At 45.1% G+C, this 18012-nt stretch overlaps 1 protein-coding gene across 4 annotated transcripts; it reads right to left on the bottom strand.

Moving 5' to 3' along the window:
• Positions 1 to 320: 320 nt before the first annotated feature.
• etv1 (ETS variant transcription factor 1) lies at positions 321 to 17893 on the bottom strand. 4 transcript variants are annotated; one of them, XM_034553645.1, is made up of 12 exons: positions 17840 to 17893; positions 17244 to 17334; positions 16836 to 16883; positions 12402 to 12455; positions 7062 to 7191; positions 6059 to 6250; positions 5137 to 5384; positions 3019 to 3090; positions 2856 to 2924; positions 2410 to 2579; positions 1064 to 1165; positions 321 to 543 (listed from the first exon to the last, which is right to left on the bottom strand). In XM_034553645.1, the coding sequence occupies exons 1-12, from the start codon at positions 17882 to 17884 to the stop codon at positions 322 to 324; spliced, it is 1443 nt and encodes a 480-aa protein (XP_034409536.1). In that variant the 5' UTR covers positions 17885 to 17893; the 3' UTR covers position 321. The 4 variants fall into 4 exon arrangements, with proteins under 4 accessions (XP_034409536.1, XP_034409533.1, XP_034409535.1 ...); XM_034553642.1 differs by lacking the exons at positions 16836 to 16883; positions 17244 to 17334; positions 17840 to 17893 and adding an exon at positions 16065 to 16125; XM_034553644.1 differs by lacking the exons at positions 6059 to 6250; positions 16836 to 16883; positions 17244 to 17334; positions 17840 to 17893 and adding an exon at positions 16065 to 16125.
• Between the last annotated feature and the right edge of the window lie 119 nt (positions 17894 to 18012).

The raw sequence follows: 18012 nt of genomic DNA, 5'->3' as shown, positions 1-18012 counted from the left end.
AACATAAACGAGGGGTTGAAGAAGCCCACCACGTCGCTCGCCCCTGGGCAGGTTAACGCCGCGCTTCCTGTCCATAAAGTGCACTCTCCGTCCTGCCGTGCGGCTCGGGGGGGGGGGGGGGGGGGGGGACAAAAATAAATACAAAAAAAAGTGTTTATGTGAAAGAGAGAGAGAGAGATATATGGGAAGCTCCGCTGCATGTGTGTGTGTTGAGTCTTATTCCTGGAGCGACTGTGAATTAGAGGACATGACAGTCTCAGGTGTATGGACGGACGGAGGGAGGGGGAGGTGTGTGTGTGTGTGTGTGTGTGTGGGCTGGCGTTAATAGACGTAGCCCTCGCTGTAGGGGTGCGGCGGGCAGTACGGCCCCTCCTGGACGTAGGCCATGTTTTCGTCAAAGTGCGACAGCGGCACGGTGTCCTCCTCGTTGATCTGCCGCTCCATGTCCGTCTTCAGCACCGGCCGCTGATTGTCGGGGAACGCCATGGAGAACAAGGCCTCGGGGTCGCACACGAACTTGTAGACGTATCTCTCGCCGGCCACCTGGAGGGGGGGGGGGGGGGAGAGTAAATGTGTAAAAGGGTTTAACACACGGCAACAAATTCTATATTTATATATTTTTTAATTATTATGAAACGCCAAAAATAAATCTACCAAAAGTGAAAGTCTCTTTAAGTTTAACTGGCGGTGACGTGTCAAAGGGACTTATTGTATTATTGCTAGTATACTAACATACTAAATGTATAAGCAAGTATAAAATAAACAAACAGGGGCATTAAACGGGACACATTATTATCTATAACGTGTGCAGGAACCAAGGTGAGCATTCCTGAGTAGCTCCGCCTCCTTTTGTTAGCACAAGCTCCGCCTTTTTTTGTTAGCACAAGCTCCGCCTCTAACACAGGTGGAATTAATCGGGCTCTTGTTAAGCGTTTGAGCTCCAAACCTTTCCTCTGAAAAAAAGGTGACTTTTCAGGATTTGAATTTCCTTTTTTAAAGTCTTTACTTTCATTGTTGCTACATATAAATAATAAAGCATATATATCTATATATAAATAATTACCTTTTGCATGATCCCCTTCTCGTAGTAGTAGCGCAACGATCGGCTGAGCTTGTCGTAATTCATGGCCGGTCGATTCTTCTGTAGCCCCCACCGACGTGCCACCTTTACACACACATGACATGAAGGCAGAGGGTGAACAGACGGCAAAACACACACACACACACACACACACACACACACAAACGACAACACAAACACCGGGAAAAATGTATCACCACAACCGTACCGCCGCGTATCGTGCCTGATAACGGTGATTAGAGCGCGCCCGGCCTCGGCAGCCCGGACCGGGGACGTGTTCATTAGGAGCTCGTCACGCGCCCGGGCGCAGGAGGCAGCAGATGTTGCAGCACCTGTCTACCAGACCGCCCGCCGCAAACCCACCAGCCACAAACCCACCAGCCAGCTTCTCCTTCTCCTTTTTCTTTTTTTCGTTTGGTTATTTCAGCCTCTTTCTATGAGCCTTTTTGCATACCTGCCTGCGAAGAGGCAGAAGCCGCCCCTCCCCTTTTAAAAAAGCGAGTGTGTGTTCGGTCACCTGACGGCATGAATGGGCCCCCCTGTTAGCTGCAGCTGGCCCGCGCCTCTAGACGCTGTCGGGCTGCGTGGACCGCTGCCAGGTACCCACTCCATCTCCTCCGCTCTGCAGACCCCTACCCCCCCACACCCCCTCCCCCCCACCACGTCTGCAACCTGCATCCTCCTCCATCCTCCTCCAGCACAGTGACTGAGCCCCACTGTGTGTGTGATGTGGCCCGCTCACAGACCCGGCCTCTGTTTTCTCCATTAAAAAAAAAAAGGCCCAACCGTCAACATTATTTTTAGGAACACGGGTTATGAAATATTTAGCAGGGCGGCGGCCTGAAGGGTCAAGCTGGCTGGATTGTGGCTGAGTACAAGCTGCATACGTACACACAAAAAAACTAAACTACAAAAAAAAAGGCAGAATATCATTCACACCCACTTCAAATGGTGACCTTTGACCTTTTTCCTAATTCTGCTCGGATGTATCACGCAACCTGTTATTTTCTTCACACATATGAATGTAAACAATTATTTTAAATTAATCTGTGGATTTTTTTTTTTTTTTTTTTAAGTAGACACCCTTATAGCTTTAAAAATAAAAATAAAAAAATCAGTTATCAATGAATAAAAAAAAACGGAGAAAAGCAGCAAACACAAGCAACGTGTGTCGAGAGAAACAAAATCAAGAATTAGAAAAAATAAATATAAAAGTCAAAGCTTTTTACTGATGTATTTTCTGGATCTAAAGTGACCTTTGGTTCCATTAAAAGGCCTAAAATCCCAAAACATTGAAATAAACCGCGACACCTCTCTCTCTCTCTCACCTCCTCCGGCTCGATGAGTTTGAACTCCATGCCGCGGCCGGTCCAGGCGATGAAGTGGGAGTTGGACGGGTCGTCCAGCAGAGCCACCAGGAACTGCCAGAGCTGCAGCGAGCCGCGGCGCTGGTACGACGGGCCCTCGCGGTACAGGCCCGACTCCTGCTTGATGTCGCCTGGAGGACGCGTGAGGGAACCGTATTACTGACAAAACGAGTCCCTTTAACCCCGCCTCATTTATTTATCCTCGTATGTAAAGCGCCACTAAATAATTGTTCCTCATGTTATCCGTTGATTGAAAACAAGTTTCTTTTTGAAGCTTGTTTACCCTCTTCAAGATCACATGAAAGGGGATTTGGAACAGGCAGTAAAAACAGTCAGGAACGCTCTTTTATGCATGAATTGACATGCGAATTGGTGGTTTTTAAATGTAGCATTGGAGAACAACTCACCTTCAACCTTTTCCGGCACCACGCAGGTATCATCGTAGAAATGCCTCGCCACCTTGTCAAACATGCAACCTGGAAACCAAGACAACCAAAGAAAAGGAAGACTTAATATTCAGCCCCCGGAAATTCAAAGCGCCCGATTCCCAACCGTTCGCCCCGCCGGTACCTTCGGTCCTGTTGGCGTGCGCCAGGTAGCCGTCTTGCCGCAGGTAGACAGAATGGCAGCTCGGCACTTCGGCTGAAAAGCCAGGCGAGAAAAAAAAAAAAAAAAAAAAAAAGGGAGAGAAGATGGAGAGAAGATGGTGTTAAGAGGGCCCGAAGGCGGCGTGAAGAGCACCGTGTCTCGGTTATCCGAGAGCAGTCAAATGCACCGCTGGCTCCGATTAAAGAACGGGCCCCCCCGGCAACGGGCCCCCCGGCAACAGGCCGGCTCACTAGATCACCGTGCTAGTGCTCCACTCAAGAGGAGGATTTACTACCCACCGTGGCGTGATGTGGGTTTATTCATAACACGAGGGGGGGGGAGGGCAACGTAAGGCTTTTACAGTTTGACTCCTTCACTGGCGAGTGTGTCACTATTTTATTTAAAAGGCCTCAGTGTGTGTGTGTGTGTGTGTGTGTGTGTGTGTGTGTGTGTGTGATTGGATCTTTAATGCAAAATTTAAAAAGTTTTGGGTCGTTTCACATTTTTTCTGAACTCTTTCTCACATATTTGGGGGAAGTTGGGGGAAAGAAATGTTCACGTGTTCATCTAAAAACACACTCCCAAAAAGGTGAGTTTTTAAAAAGTCTTATTAAATAACACCCAAAGGTGTGTGTGTGTGTTTTTTATTTATTTGCTTCTCAAGTCCTAACCGTTTATTGAAAGAGAGAAAACGTGTTTTCGGGGTTTTTAAAACAAAACGTGCCCGTCTTGGACTTCTTCTTTATCATATATCTGTTTATTATTTATTTCCTTCATCATCGTGGAGAGCAAACTTTCACCTGGATTCCCTGACGTTTGACAGAATCCTCGTTTTCTAAATTAAGGATACCATCTCAACCCTTAAAGTCGTATATATTTAAACCACATCATTCTCTAAAGGAGAAGCCTAATTTACTGTCCGGACCCTCCCACAACACAGACTCTGGATCAGGAAAACGGCCAAACGGGGGTTTTGTTCGATAGACAGACCGAAGCCCTTCATTTGGGCCCATAAACATTTCTCTGAACTTCATCAAAGTAATGGGCTTGTAGAGGAAATTGCCGCTAATGAAATTACCCAGCTCCCCTCCCATCCTCTCCAACAGGCCTGCTCCAGTCAACATGCTCCACCGTGGCTCATAAATCCCCTCCGATGCTCCATCTTGGGATGTACAGTACGGGACAGTCGCGTCCTCCATGAACCCAAATATGCCTCCTCGCTCTCTTCATGTCTTTTATGTCCCAGTTGTACGTCTCACATCCTGACTTGGAAACCAGTAACTCCATTAACAGTTTACCCCGTAACCGTTATGAACATTGATTCACCGTTTAAGACATTTATGGAGCAAAAAATGGCACAAGACGGTTCTGGCTTCTTACGTTTTTACAGCATTTCTCTGTTTTTTAATCATTCTGAATTCAATATATATAGTTTTTTTTTTTTTTTTTTTAAGACGGCTGGTCGGACCAAACAATTTACGACGTCAATTTGGACTTTTACCCATTTTAGAATTTAAAAAAAATGTAGAAAAAGAATGAAATAAAAGACAAATTAATAATATAAATGATTGTTAGCTGCAGCCGTGATCTTTAGACGTATTTCTGCTAATTGGCTGCAACCAGGAAGCTACAGAGAGCGGATACTTTTGTATCTAGAAGTCAGGAAACTTAATAAATACACAAATCCAGGAGCCACCGACACGGGAAGAGGCAGCTCCCCCCCCCCCCCTCCCCTCCCCCCGCCTTGTGAATGAACCCGGCGGCCGTATGTCCATTCATGTCCTCGCGTTGCCTCGGGCTCCGCGTGGGAGGGCGGATTTTGGATTGTGACCAGGCATTAGCCCCCCCCCACTCCCCCCCCCCCACCCACCGCTTCCTCTTTCCTATTAGAGCGCCACAGGAAATGGCGACCGGCACAGACACCCGGCCCAACCAGATCCCCTGCCCTAATAATGGGCAAACTCAATAAACGCCCCCCACCCCCAGCCTCCCTTCCTCCTCCTCCCACGCCCTCTCCCATTCCTGAGATGATAACGCTCTGGCAGCTGCTCTCTCTCTCTCTCTCTCTCTCTCTCCGTACCCTCTTTCCGAGCCTCTCACCTGAGTCGTAGGTGAAGTCCCTCGGCTCCTGCTTGATCATCATGGCGGCCGGGTACCCGTGGGGCAGCGGCGCCCCCATCACGGCCGGGTGCTCGAACAGCGGGTCGGGGTACTCCTGCTTGAAGCCCTGAGGGGGGAAGGGGATGCTGGGCTCGGACATCTGCCTGTGGTAGATGGGCCGGCCGTCCCGAGCCATCGTCGGCGGGGAGGGGAACGAGTGGCACGGCTCCGAGAGCTGACGGCGAAATCTGGAGGAAGCGCAGAGTCAGCGGATTCGCCATCAGCCAGACGCAAAGAGACACCGACTCTCCTTGAGTTTACTTTGGAGGACAGGAAACGATAGAATACGGAGGACATCGTCACCATGGACCGAAATAACGTGAGCTCAGAGGCCCTCTGACTAGCTTCCATTAAAGAAAGGAGGACGACCGTTAGACGTGGTGGAAAGCTGGCCGGCGACTGGGTTTCTGGTCAAATCGCTTGTTATTTGTCCAGAATATTATAAAGAAAAGTAGAAAGTATCGGGAAAAAAAGACTTCAATTATCAACCGATTATGAAGTTGTGTAACGATTATTCTTTTATCTGGAGACTACTTCCGGTCGATGGCTCCAAAGGCTTCGATAATTGTGTTGAATGCATACGCGTGTTCCCAAAAGGTCGAGAATGAACGACTGTGTGCTCGAATGGAACGACTCGATGCAAAGTAAGTGAAATAAAAAAGGCCAAACTAACAAATTATTATCAATTACTGGATACTTTTACCTCCTCGAGCTTCTGAAAATATCAATCAGAACCAGGAAAATTGCTTTAATTTAAAGGGTCGCACGCCAAAAAGGTTTTCAGAGTTACGTCGCATTTATCCGTGGCTCCTCCCACTGACGACACTGGACCAATGAGACTCCGCCGTGTGACACATCATACCTGTGGTCCATCGAGTAGGCGCTGTCGGGGAGGAGCGGCTGCGAGGCCGGTATGTGGGCGTAGGTCCGGTCTGGTTTGGGGGTCGGGGCCGCCGTGGGCGAGGCATGGTGCAGGGGGGACACGGGGGTGCTACAGGGGGGCGTCACTGGGCTGGAGGGCTTCATTCCTGCAGGCTGCTTCTGCTCATAGGCACTGCGGCACACAAGAGGACGAGAGTCAAGATTCTGTTGTTGACAAAAATACTCAGATTGAAACTCATCTTCACCAAGTTAACGGCTGCTTTTGCACTCGTTATCATGTTGAAAGAAGAATGCAGCTGTTTCTCAGGCTGTTAGCATGTTGCTTTCTCCACTCCGTGGCACTTTTTAACCCTGTTATTTATTTATTTTCCTCTCCTTTCCCTCAAGAGGTTTTCGCCTCTTGTCAGGCCACAGTTGGACATAAGAATTTGTTCTTAATCTGTTTCGCCTGGCTAAATAAAGGTTAAATAAAAATTTTAAAAAGACGCACGCTGGCTTGTTTTTTAAGGATATTAAGACACGTTGCAAACACCTCTTGGCGGACGCTGTGGAGGTTTTCATGTAAAAGGCAAGCCCTGCCAAATGCTGGGCTATGCAGTTTTTTTTGTTGTCACACGTATGATTCATCACTTATGAAAAAGGTTCCTCCCTCGGCGTACAAGGTTATACTTGCATGCAAAGATAATGTAATAAGTAAAAAAAGTAAAAACACAAAACTTGACTGTACTTGCTTTGGATTTACTTTTAGAAATAGAGTCTACTTTGATATGATTTTGAGATAAATGTCAAAGCCTAAAATATACAAATTACCGGAGCAAAAGGTTGCATTCATTTTTCATTATTTCACAATAAAAAGGTCTTTAAGGACAGAATGTGAAGCCAAATAAAAAAAGAAACGGAGGCTCTGTGCTTCTTTTCAATGTCGCCAATTAAAAAACGTGTTTTTTTCTGGAGTATTGAAAGTGTGTTTCGTTGTCGCCCACCTGACGTTGTAGGGGCACTTCTCTCCATACTGGAGTTTGAAGGGCCGTTCTTGGCTGCAGTTGGAGCTCAGCTCTGAACACGGGCTGTGCAGCTCCCTCTTGATCTTCAGCTGCAGTCCGTGGAAAGCCACTGAGAGAGAGAGAGGGGGAGAGAGAGAGGGAGAGAGAGAGAGAGAGGGAGAGAGAGAGTCAGATACTGTGCTTTTAAGAGCATCATTTCTTTTAAATGAAGGTGCTTTTTACCTCTTTTTTTTTGGCAGTGCTCAGTATTGTTGCATAGGTTTATGGCAGAATTTATTTTAGTCCCTGAAATAGCATTTATACTCTCATTGGATACAGAATGTACTCAACTTCAATCTATAATTTTTTAAGGATTTGCAGTTGTTTATGGCAGACTAACCAGCAACTCTGCAAAAATCATTTACAAAAACACGAACAAAAACAATCAAATTAATACATTTTTGTAATGAGACAATTCATGATGGATCAAAGTACTCTTCGAAAAGCATCCGCCCAGCGACAGATTTTGGCATCTGCTCGACGTCGCCTACGCAAACAACTCACTTCAAATCTCATCTGTCCGGCCCCCTTTACCCCCCCGACAGGGACTGTAAGTGAAATATGACAATCATAAAACTGGATGTGCGCTGCTATAAATGCTTTATCTGCTTTCAGCTGGCTGTCAATACGATCCAGACGTCAACAACGGGGCTCATTGATCTGGGGGGGGGGGGGGGGGGGGGGGGGGGGGGGGGGGGGGGGGGGGGGGGTTGTGAGGGGGTGCGGGGGGGTTGCTGCACTCTCTACCTATACCCCCACAGTGAGCCCGGTGCATCTGAGAGGCTGTTAAGTGCCTGATCAGTCCTGATTAACATGCCATCATCTCAAGTCATGATCAACGCTAATCCAATTGGCTGCGCTTCAGTCAGAATGAAGTCGGGCTCGGGTTGCAGCCCCCCCCCCACAGCTGAAGGGAATGACTTCTGACTGACACCCCCCCCCCCCCCCCCCCCGATTTAAAAAACAGAGCGAGCTGAGATTATGAATGGAGAGAAAGAAAAAAAGGAAATATTCATCAACTCAACTCAGATAACGTTTTCGGGAGTGTTTTTCTCGTAAATACAGTTTTTTGTGGGGAGTTTTCTCACGGCTGACTGACAGCTGCCGTACGAGCAGGGGTCGATCTGCCAACACCCCCCCCCCCCCCCACACACCCCCACCCCTCCATCTGACGCACAGCCGAGCCCCCCCAAGGGGAGGCCCGAGCCACACAAAGCTCAGGGGTTGTTCGCAGCCCCTCGCTGGGGGCCCGACCTTTCCGGGTCATCGATCGGAGGTCAAAGAGACACTTCCTGAGGGGAGACCTTTTGGGCGAGGCCTCGTTAAGGGCTCCGCGGAGTCAAAACAATACCGCGGTTATGAATGTTCAGCGTCACTTTAAATCACCTGCGATGAACACACGTTTATTTATTTTGTACCTCCCCCCCCCCCCCCCCCCCCGACGTCTGGTTCACGGCTCCCCCTCATCGCTTTCCTTCACTTAACGCCGACTCCACTTCAGTTCATCCCATTTACATACGTCCATAAAATCGGAGTGTTTATTTAACTACTGCTATTAACAATGGCTTGGCGCGTGCTGCAGCGGAGGGCCTTAAATTAGAAATGGAAATGTCACAATAGATTTCGTCAGCGGGGGGTGCCAAGGTACACAAATCAATAGCGAGGGCATCGCCTCCCGACTAAAACAGAGACTTCCTTTTTAGTCCAGAATGTCATGCCCATCACGGCTTGATTGCTCTCATTATCTACGTATTGATTAGCCGAGATGGTAGGGTGTTTAAAAGTAGAGGCAGTTAGAACAATTACTGGGGTCTATTTGCGAATGCAGATGTTTTTTTTTTGGGTTGTTGTTGTTGTTGTTGTGTTTTTTCCTCCCCGAGCCATTAACTTAAATGTTCTGCAATTTTCTTTTTTGATATTTGGTGCAAAGATTCAATAGAATCTTCACCGTGTATTTAATCTTCATATATTTCCCGACAAAACGTGGTTCTAACAATTCAATTTTAGCCGCCATTTTTTTTTCTGGCAATCCTTCTGGTGCCGAGAACTCTTGGCCCCCGAACGTTACGTATTCTCAGGTACGAATGGTGTGTTTTTTGGCAGAACCGGTGCTGTGCGTTTGGCAGATATTTCTCCGGTCCATTCATAAAATAAAAAAAATACAGGTCTTTTGGCAGCGGCAGTCGGAGAAGAAGAAGAAAAAAAAAAAACACCTCCATTCCATTTTCACCTACCATGAGGTAGGTGCTCGCCTTTGCTGTTAAATGGCGGAGGCTCGGATCTGCCGGGTAACGCGTGGCCTCATTTTACACCTCCGCTACTCCTCCGTTTCCCCCGCCAAGTTATGCTAATGGTAAGCATCTGTGTTGGGAGTTTGGAGACAAAGAAAAATTCTCCTTCTCCTCCTCTTTCAGCCCGAGGACACTTTTCGCTTCGAGGCCGCTCACATGCTGCTTCCGTGCTGCATGGATGGAGAGTGCGAAGTCGACGTTGAGAGAAACCGCAATAGCTTCCCGAGAGGTGATAAATCCGAGGCCGCGGAAATATAACATAACAGGGAAAGGAGTCTGGTTCAATCTTTGACCCTAAAAAACGCCTAAATGCAGATTACCAAAACACATAAATGGTAAAACACTATTGTTATGCCACTAATAGGAATCCAATAGAAACAGATGTAGAAGTATCTAGAGAATAATTTATGTAAAAAGCTGAGATTCAGATTCAGGAATATATTTTACTGGATTTAATTTCCTAAAATTTTATTTAGAAAAAAAAATACTAGTTTATTTTGTTAATGCTACCAATTTGTTAGCACAAACTAGATTATTATCTTTCAACAAAACTGGAAAAGAATTGCTCATTGGCTCATGCTGATTATAAAATATGTGTATTAGCATTTACATTTAACACACATTAACTTTTACATTTATAAAATTAATATTATAGTTGCTGCAACCAGTTGTTTATTTCGCTAATGCTACCAATAAGCTAGCGCCAAAAGCAAACTAGCTAGCAAACGGTAAGTGGACAAATGATGTTTCGGCTAATGCTAACAATGCTACTATCGAAGGAAACGTTTCAGCCTTTGCTGGCAACACCGGTTAACTTTCCATTTGGTTCAATTGAAACTTGATTACAGACAATTGATTTAAAAATGTGCTTATTTTCGTGAATATTATACTGACTACTGAATTATCTTAAATAATAAGGCTGCTGTTCATACGGTATTTTTCTTATTGTCCAACAAATCGACATGAACAGTAAATCTTTAAAAAAGGAGGTCACAAATATTTCTTTACATTTTTTAACACGGTTAAAATAATGAACCCTAAAAACAACCCGGCGCTGTAGTTTTTGGAGAACAATGGAGCTCTTTGGCACAGGGGAATGAAACGGCATCGGCCTTTTCAATACTTTTCAATACACTGTTACTTTTGGCCTTTTCTCTGCATTTGTTGGCAATAAGGAGTGCACGTGAAATCTGATTCCATGCAATACCTCCCGACCTTACTCGCCGTCCTTTCTTTGAGATAAATCTCTCTCTTTCCAGCTTCCTCTCTGGCTCCGCACCTCCCCTGAAACCGCCCCTCCGGCTCTCCGCTCGGTGAAACCCATATGGGAACGCTGCCGGCTGGGACGCCTGCTCGCGCGCGCCCAACCACGGTGCCCTCACCCTCCCGCCATCTGTCGGTGCCTCTCCAGTCTGCTGCGGGTTTGCCAACAAGGACAATTCAGATGGTCAGCAGTCTCCTGCCACCGTGGGCCACCCACCCCGGCTACCTCTGAAGGACAACGGGACAGTCTCGGTGACCTCTGGTTCTCGACATCTTGGATGTCAGGGTGCAGGCTTATTCACACCAAAAAGGGTTCGGGACTTTAGTTCACCGTCTGTGGCGCAAAAATCCAGCCTGACAAAGGAAAGAATTTGACAAGGACATAAAAGGAGGTTTTTTTAACACCCTAACTGGTTTTATTAATCTCAGCTTGTCTTGTGGCGCAAATACGGAATAAATAAAATCAAGAATATTGATATAAAAAGTTGCGAAATCCGGGTTCTTGTCATCCTGAGAATGATTTTTTTTAAATCTAAGCAACCAACAGGAACCTGCTTGAGGACTTCAAGCTGTGATCTGGCTCACAAGGGGTCAAAATGTCCCCCAAAAGCTTTCCAGAATCTAACGATCTACCTTCAAACCAAGAGGTTTAGCAACGCAAATTTCCCCCGTGACCTTTCCCCGTTGCTCTAGTTCCTCACGCCTGCATTTTGTCCGACTTTGCGTGCAGGTTAAAGGGCGTTGAGGACACAGGAGAGACTTTGTGTGTTGTGTCTCTTCTCACCGTTTCATGGGCGTTTTTGGCTCATTTGAAAGACATGTGCTCGCTCGGGGTCCCACTGAGCTCCACTCACTCCATTTTCTATCCCCACCTTGGCACCACTTCCTCCAGAAGTGGACCGTGCCAAGTCACCAGTCACCGTGTGCAGCCACCGTGCACAACCAGGTGAAGTACGACCGGCTACCTAATCCTTAATACCGCGCGAGTGGGAAAGCAGCTCAAAAGACATTTTTTATCAAACTGTTGAGAGTAGTTGTTTTGTTTTTCAAATGCGGGATATATTTTTTTTTAAAATAGAAAAAGGAGGGAATAAAATCGTGCTTGCTTTCATACTGTATACCAGGAGGCCAACACGCCTCCAGCTGAATAAGGATAAATGCAGTATTAACTAATATTAAACTGACGGATTTAGAAAATCTAACCACGCTGGATGGTTTGCACAAAAAGTACTTTGAGGAAAAGGTCATGCAGGAGCAAGATTTTATTCCCCCCCCCCAAAAAAAAAAAACAGCCGTCAATTGACAGCGGTTTGTCCTACCTGGAGTTAAAAATATCACTTCAACCCACTGGAGAAAAAGAAAATCTGCCACAATATTTTGATGTTTATGCAAATAAATCACAGTGCAATAATATCTCAGTGGTGGTGAGAAGGAACATGAGCAACAGAAGGCAGGGATATAGAGATAGAGAGAGACCCCCCCCCCCCCCCCCCCCCAGCCATGCACCTGTCTGCAGACCTGCAAGACTGCTGCGGCTCTCCAGAGAGCAAAAGGTGAGGGTACCGAGAGACACGGAGAAAACACACACACACACACACACACACCACATTCACTCACCCCAAGTACAAACATAACCCAGTCGAGATGAGTGAAGAAAAAAAAAAGCCACCACAGATGTTCACTCGCACACGAGAGAGAGAGAAAAGCGCCGCGGTTTCTTACTCACAGTTTTCAGTCTGGAAGTCTGGAACGAACTGCTCGTCATTGTCGGGAACTTGAGCTGAAGACATGAGCAGAAGAAGAAGAAGAAGAAGAAGAAAGGGAATGAGTGTTTCTGATGTTGATGGACAACGCAGCATTGATCACAGCTCTCTGCAGCCCGGTACCCTCCTCTGGCAAACAGCCTCCTGGGATATTAGCTCGGCTTATCCCGGCGTTGTTCGCCTCCGCTGTGCCGGTTAAAGAACACTGAAAATATGTCTCACAGGAAATCAGGGCAAGGGGCAATTTTGTGTGTGTTTTTTTTTTTTTTTTCTCTCCTTGGTGCTAATGTTGCGTTAGAAAAAGAAAAAAGTGCAACGCGGCATCGTGCCGAAAGATATCTTCATTTTAGCAAGTCTATTGTTGAACTCTAGGAGTGTTATTTTTCTAAAAACAAAAAAATTATAATATTTGTTTTTTCTTGTATCCAAACAAATATCTTTTTTTTTTTAAATAATAATAATTCAGGAATCAAATTAGATTTCACCAGCCAAAAACCATCTCTCCACAACGTCCGTATAGCGGTCATTCTGGAGCTTTCTATCGTTTTACACGACCTTCTCCTGCAGATCAGGACTGTCCAGTTGTTGTTGTTGTTGTTGTCCTACAAATTACCATTTTGTTAAAACACTTAAAAGAACTGCTCGTCAACGCAGGCGTACATTTCTATTTTTTTTAATTCAATCTCATCCGTCTTGATCCTAGTGCAACAATCTTCCTTTGTTTGTGTGTGTGTGTGAGTGTGTGTGAGTGTGTGTGAGTGTGTGTGTATCTTCACACAAACAATCACATCCAAAACAATTTGGAGCTTAATTTGTAGTGAAGAGAAGTTACCAGATTATGATTATTTCCCTTCTATTTAATAAAAATAATATAGAAAAAATAAATAAAAATGTACCAAAATTACAGCTCGGACTCTATCGATGTAGAAAATAACCTTGAAATGTTCAGAACAATAAGCCCGCGAGTTCTTCTAATGCATCGCTTCTACTTCCTGCCTCGTCCATCGACTGCTCCGCGAGCTCTCGCATCCTTTTCGCCAGCAGCCAAAAAAACACCCATTGTTCCCAGTATCTAATTGGCTTCTTCCCCACTGGTGAATCCACCTGTACCTGCCGAGTCGGGTCCGTTCCAAAAAATTTTTTTTTTTTTTTAAAAAAACGCCCCTGCACTCGCAAGCTAATGCTAAAATAATGAAGCCTGCTCCGGCTCCGGCTCCAATTAGGCATGTACATATTTATATCACACATATTTACACTTGGTGACAGTTCTCCATGTCCCTCAAGCTCCCCCCTCTCTCTCTCTCTCTCTCTCTCTCTCTCTCTCTTTCTCTTTCTCTGGCGAAAGGCAAAAGGAGAATTAAATGTCTCATTAGCACGTCTATTTATACGCACAATGAGGTGGATCCTCATTATCACAGGATCGGTAACATGTCTCGACAAGATCTTTTGCAAAAGAAAAACACTGATTTTTTCCTTTCCTTCTTTTTTGCACTCTTGATATGATCGGGGAGGTTTTTTTTTTTCTTGCCAGGAGGTGTGAATTGAGGAGAGTCAAACAATCAACAGATCGAGAGGAGAAATTGCTCCATATTTTTCCAACAATGTCAAGCGGGTGAGGAGGGCAGCAAACAAAGACGTGTAATGACTCCAGATTAAAGCTCTCTGTCGTCTTCAATAGAGTTTGAATTTAACTGGCTTTTAGTCCACTTTGTTATCAGCTCTCTTAAAGGGCCACGACACCAACATTTGAATAGTAGATTAACTAAACACAGATATAAAAGGAAAGATCTTCCGTGATTAAACCTTCTAAAAGCTTCAATGCTTTTTTTCTCTCTTTTTTTTTTAACGCCACAAACAAACTTTCAGAGACTTCACAGATCTTAACTTGGGAAGGGACAAAGAGAGGAGAGGAAATAAACAAATAAACAAATACAAAAAAAAAGAGAGAAAGGCAGCAGTGGTTCCGTGTCTCCAAAAAAGGAAGTACAAGATCAGCTCTGCAACTCACTCCTGTGACGCCATTCACAAAAAAAAACAGAAACAACTAAAACGAGAAGGACAACAAGGAGAAAAGGGAAGTGAGGATGGAGAGGGAGAAGTTGTACACCTGAGGCCTGAGCCAGAGAGACTATCTGAGATAAAAAAAAAACATAAGCAACATAAGCAAATAAAGAGAAATAAAAAGATTATCATTTTTTTCCCGGTAAGAAAGGTGCTTAAAAAATGAATTAAAAAAAGCCTGGGTGGCGGAGGAGGGCAGAAGTGGGTTTGCGGGGGTCAAACACGCGGCCTTCAGCTGACGAACGCACCTCAACCTCTCAGTACAGTCTCTCATAATTCTTCCTCTTGTTCCAATTACCTGAACTAATAAATCTTAAAAGAGATAGGAAGGTATATCCTTTTTCATCCTAATGGACAGGAAGTCATTCATTAGATCTACAATCTGGAAGCGGTACATCATCACATTGATCCACGACAGCCGAGAACTGTAATCTTTAACAGTAATTCCTCTTATCGGCCTCCTCCTCCTCCTCCTTTCTCACTTTGGATACTGAAATATTAAAATCGTGTCTTATTCTTTTTTGGGGGGGTTTTATACGCCCCGCGGTGCGTTAGCCGCCTCGTAATCTAACCGCTTCTCAGAACCTCGACCACGAAGGTTCTCCAGTGCGTACTTTTTCATTTTTTAAAAAGCTTTGGATTTCAAAATGTGTTAAAGAATAGATGGAGAGCCCATAAATGATTGAGAGTCTTATTCACCTGTGAGAGCTGGAAATCTCTCTCTCGACACTTTTCCAAGGGGAGGGGATGTATTACGACTCAATCCTTATTTAAAGAAAGAAAAGGTATTGAAGTTGATTTAATTATACTGTGCGCTTGAGATGTCTACTTTACAACTAGAATTATGGCTTCACAACCCGAGCACTGGCTGACGCGCTAATGGACATTCGGGGGCTGGGATTGCATCGCTGCAATGCTATGCAAAAGAATTCTAATTCACTCAATTCACACAAATAAAACCGATATAATATGAAAAATATGTGTCCTGTATTTGTGCCTTTTTATTTTTTTAAAGGTAAAAGTTAAAATGTCTTTTAACATTTCTGATTATCCACATTTTAAATTAAAAAGACTTAAGAAATAACTCAAACTGTAATTTTTTACAAACTCCAACTGATTCTGAAAATCACTTCTTCTTTTTTTAGGAATTAACTTATTAATTAATCTTATAACATTGCATTTTTAATACGAGCATGTGCAATAAAGCGAAGGAAGCGTTTGTTAATATTGAGACATGTAATTAAAAAAAGTGGTAATTTGTTTTACTTATCTGATTTTTAAACATAAAAAAGAAGCAATGGAGCTGAACAACTTGTGATTTCTGGTTTCACTCAGACGGAGCAAATCAAAAACAACTTCTAACCCCGAAACATATACTTTTAAATACCCAACTCTCACTCTCCCGACACTTTTCAGATTACATGCGATATTCAAAAGCGAGGTTGCATCTCAGTGAGACGCGAGTACCAAAAGTCAAGCCAAGAAACCACGTGGAAGCATGCACATGCACATAAAAAAAACACTTCAAAGTCGAATAAATAAGACAAACAATATTCACCACTGACCAAAAGTTCGGTGCTGCAGACACGGTGGAAAGAGGACACTCGCACTTAGATCCTGAAGCATCACGTCTCAGTTAGACCACAATGAGCAAGTCTTGCCATTAGAGAAAAAAAAAATGGGAAAAAAAAGGCAAAAGAAATGGAAAAGTATATATATATAATTTTTTTTTTAAACCAGAGACGGATTCTGGTGTTGTAAAAGTCTGCGAATTAAAAGAAAAATTAGGAGATCCATTTTTTTTTTTTTTTTTTGGGCTGCCAGGAAATGAAACTGAAGAAGACAAGATGATGGTGCAGCTGGAGCAGATAGAGAGGTGAGCTGAGAGGAAGCAGAGAGAGAGAGAGAGAGAGAGAGAGAGAGCAGATGAGAGAGTAAAGGAGAGAGAGAGAGAGAGCTGGTAAGCTGCAGCAGAGCTCGGGTGGAGGTGGAGGTGGCGGCTGGCGTGCAGCGCGTTAGCTCCTGCCAAAAGCAGAAGAGACAGTGAGCGTCGGAGAGCCTTCTCCTGGTAATTTGTGATGACACTCTCTGGGTAGAGCCTCCTCTGTCTCCCTCAAGACCCCCTCGCTCACAGTCTCTAATGTATGCATGACACACAAGGTGCCTCTTCCACACAGGCTTTTAATTGGACTGCGACGCTAGGCTTGTAACTCCAGGCAGCCCCCCCCCCCCCCCACACTAACCCTCCTACCCCCACTCCTCACAACCTATCCATTTTTACCCGTCTCTCCTTCTTTTCATTTTTTTTTTTGCACAGAAGATTTTAAAACACTCACCTTCTGCCAGCCAAGTCTCCTGCAGCCGACTGAGGTCCTGGAAGAGCTCTGGGAGGGAAGGAGCACAGAGAACAAGGCTTGGAGGCAAGTAAAAAAAAAAAAAAAACACACACAAAAAAAACCACGCACACAATCAAAGCCCCGGAGGAGCATCAGAAACGGCCAACTTCATTACGGCGGGGGCCGGTCTGCCGTCAGAGCCCCCACTCGGAGCTCAGTGGGCACGTGTGCAGCTAATAACAAGTCAATTTGTGTCTCTCTGACCACTGACAGAGGCTCGTGAGAATCATCACAGGCCGCTGTGTTGTAATTGAGATTCTGTAGTTAGCGGCGCAGGTGGCCACAAACCAATTGAATTTTTGCTAAATGTTTAGGAGCCGTGAAATTAACTTCTCCCTCTGCCTTTACCTTCGGTGTCCAGAGCCAGGTCGGACTTAATGCATTTTCTCTTTCTGTCATTTGCCGGCCTCTCGCAGCTCGTACTGTTTCCTTGTGGCTTCTGCAGCAACAACGAAAAGAACAAAAAGAAAGAAGGAAAAACACTAATCAATTTATTCTTCTTTTCCTCACTGGAGCGCTTGATTCTGTTGTTGGCTGCAGCGCACGTGCGACTGAAAGAGCCTCAATGAGCCACTCATTTGATGCCTCGCACACACACACACACACACACACACACTTCCAACGCCATGCAAAGAGACCTGCGCCTCACTCAGTCAGACATAATTAACATGGTGCATGACCAATAACACTGTGTTTATGGCAGTGGGCACCTTGTTTAGCTGTTGATCTTTGATTATTAGATGAAACCTAAATGGTCCCTGAGGGAGAAAAGAGTCTTGGCAGCAGCAGGAAGGAAGACAAGAGATGAGAGATCACAACCAGAAGTGTGAGAGAGAGAAGAAAAGAAAAGCAAGAAAAGAAAAAAAGATATTAAAGATGATGTGGGAGGTCTGCATTTGTTATTGGATTTGCGCCCAAGTTTTTTTTTTTTTTTTTAAACTCACTTTGGAGTTACAGTAAGGCATTTTCTGGTCGTGAAATCTATCCATTCTGCCTCTCTGTGGCTCTTAACTGACGAGCGATCCGCAGAGTGAGTCCCCAGGAGTCTCCTGGCCGGGCACCCCGAGATGGATGGAAAGCAGAAAGACAGAGAGGACATGAATGAACGTCTCATTCA

The sequence above is a fragment of the Cyclopterus lumpus genome, chromosome 16, assembly GCF_009769545.1.
Source record: "Cyclopterus lumpus isolate fCycLum1 chromosome 16, fCycLum1.pri, whole genome shotgun sequence".
NCBI classification, from domain to species: Eukaryota; Metazoa; Chordata; class Actinopteri; order Perciformes; family Cyclopteridae; genus Cyclopterus; species Cyclopterus lumpus.
The sequence above is the reverse complement of the archived record's forward strand: the minus strand, read 5'-3'. Positions and strand labels throughout refer to the sequence as shown.

Bases quoted from the DNA above. Each gene is read 5' to 3' on its own strand.
- etv1 (XM_034553645.1), bottom strand. From the start codon at position 17,884: ATGGATAGATTTCACGACCAGAAAATGCCTTACTGTAACTCCAAA. The intron at 7,192-12,401 runs GTGAGTAAGAAA...TCTCTCTCTCAG, and splicing joins AGACTTCCAGACTGAAAACT to TGGCTTTCCACGGACTGCAG. The intron at 5,385-6,058 runs GTATGATGTGTC...CGCTTCCTCCAG, and splicing joins GCCTACTCGATGGACCACAG to ATTTCGCCGTCAGCTCTCGG.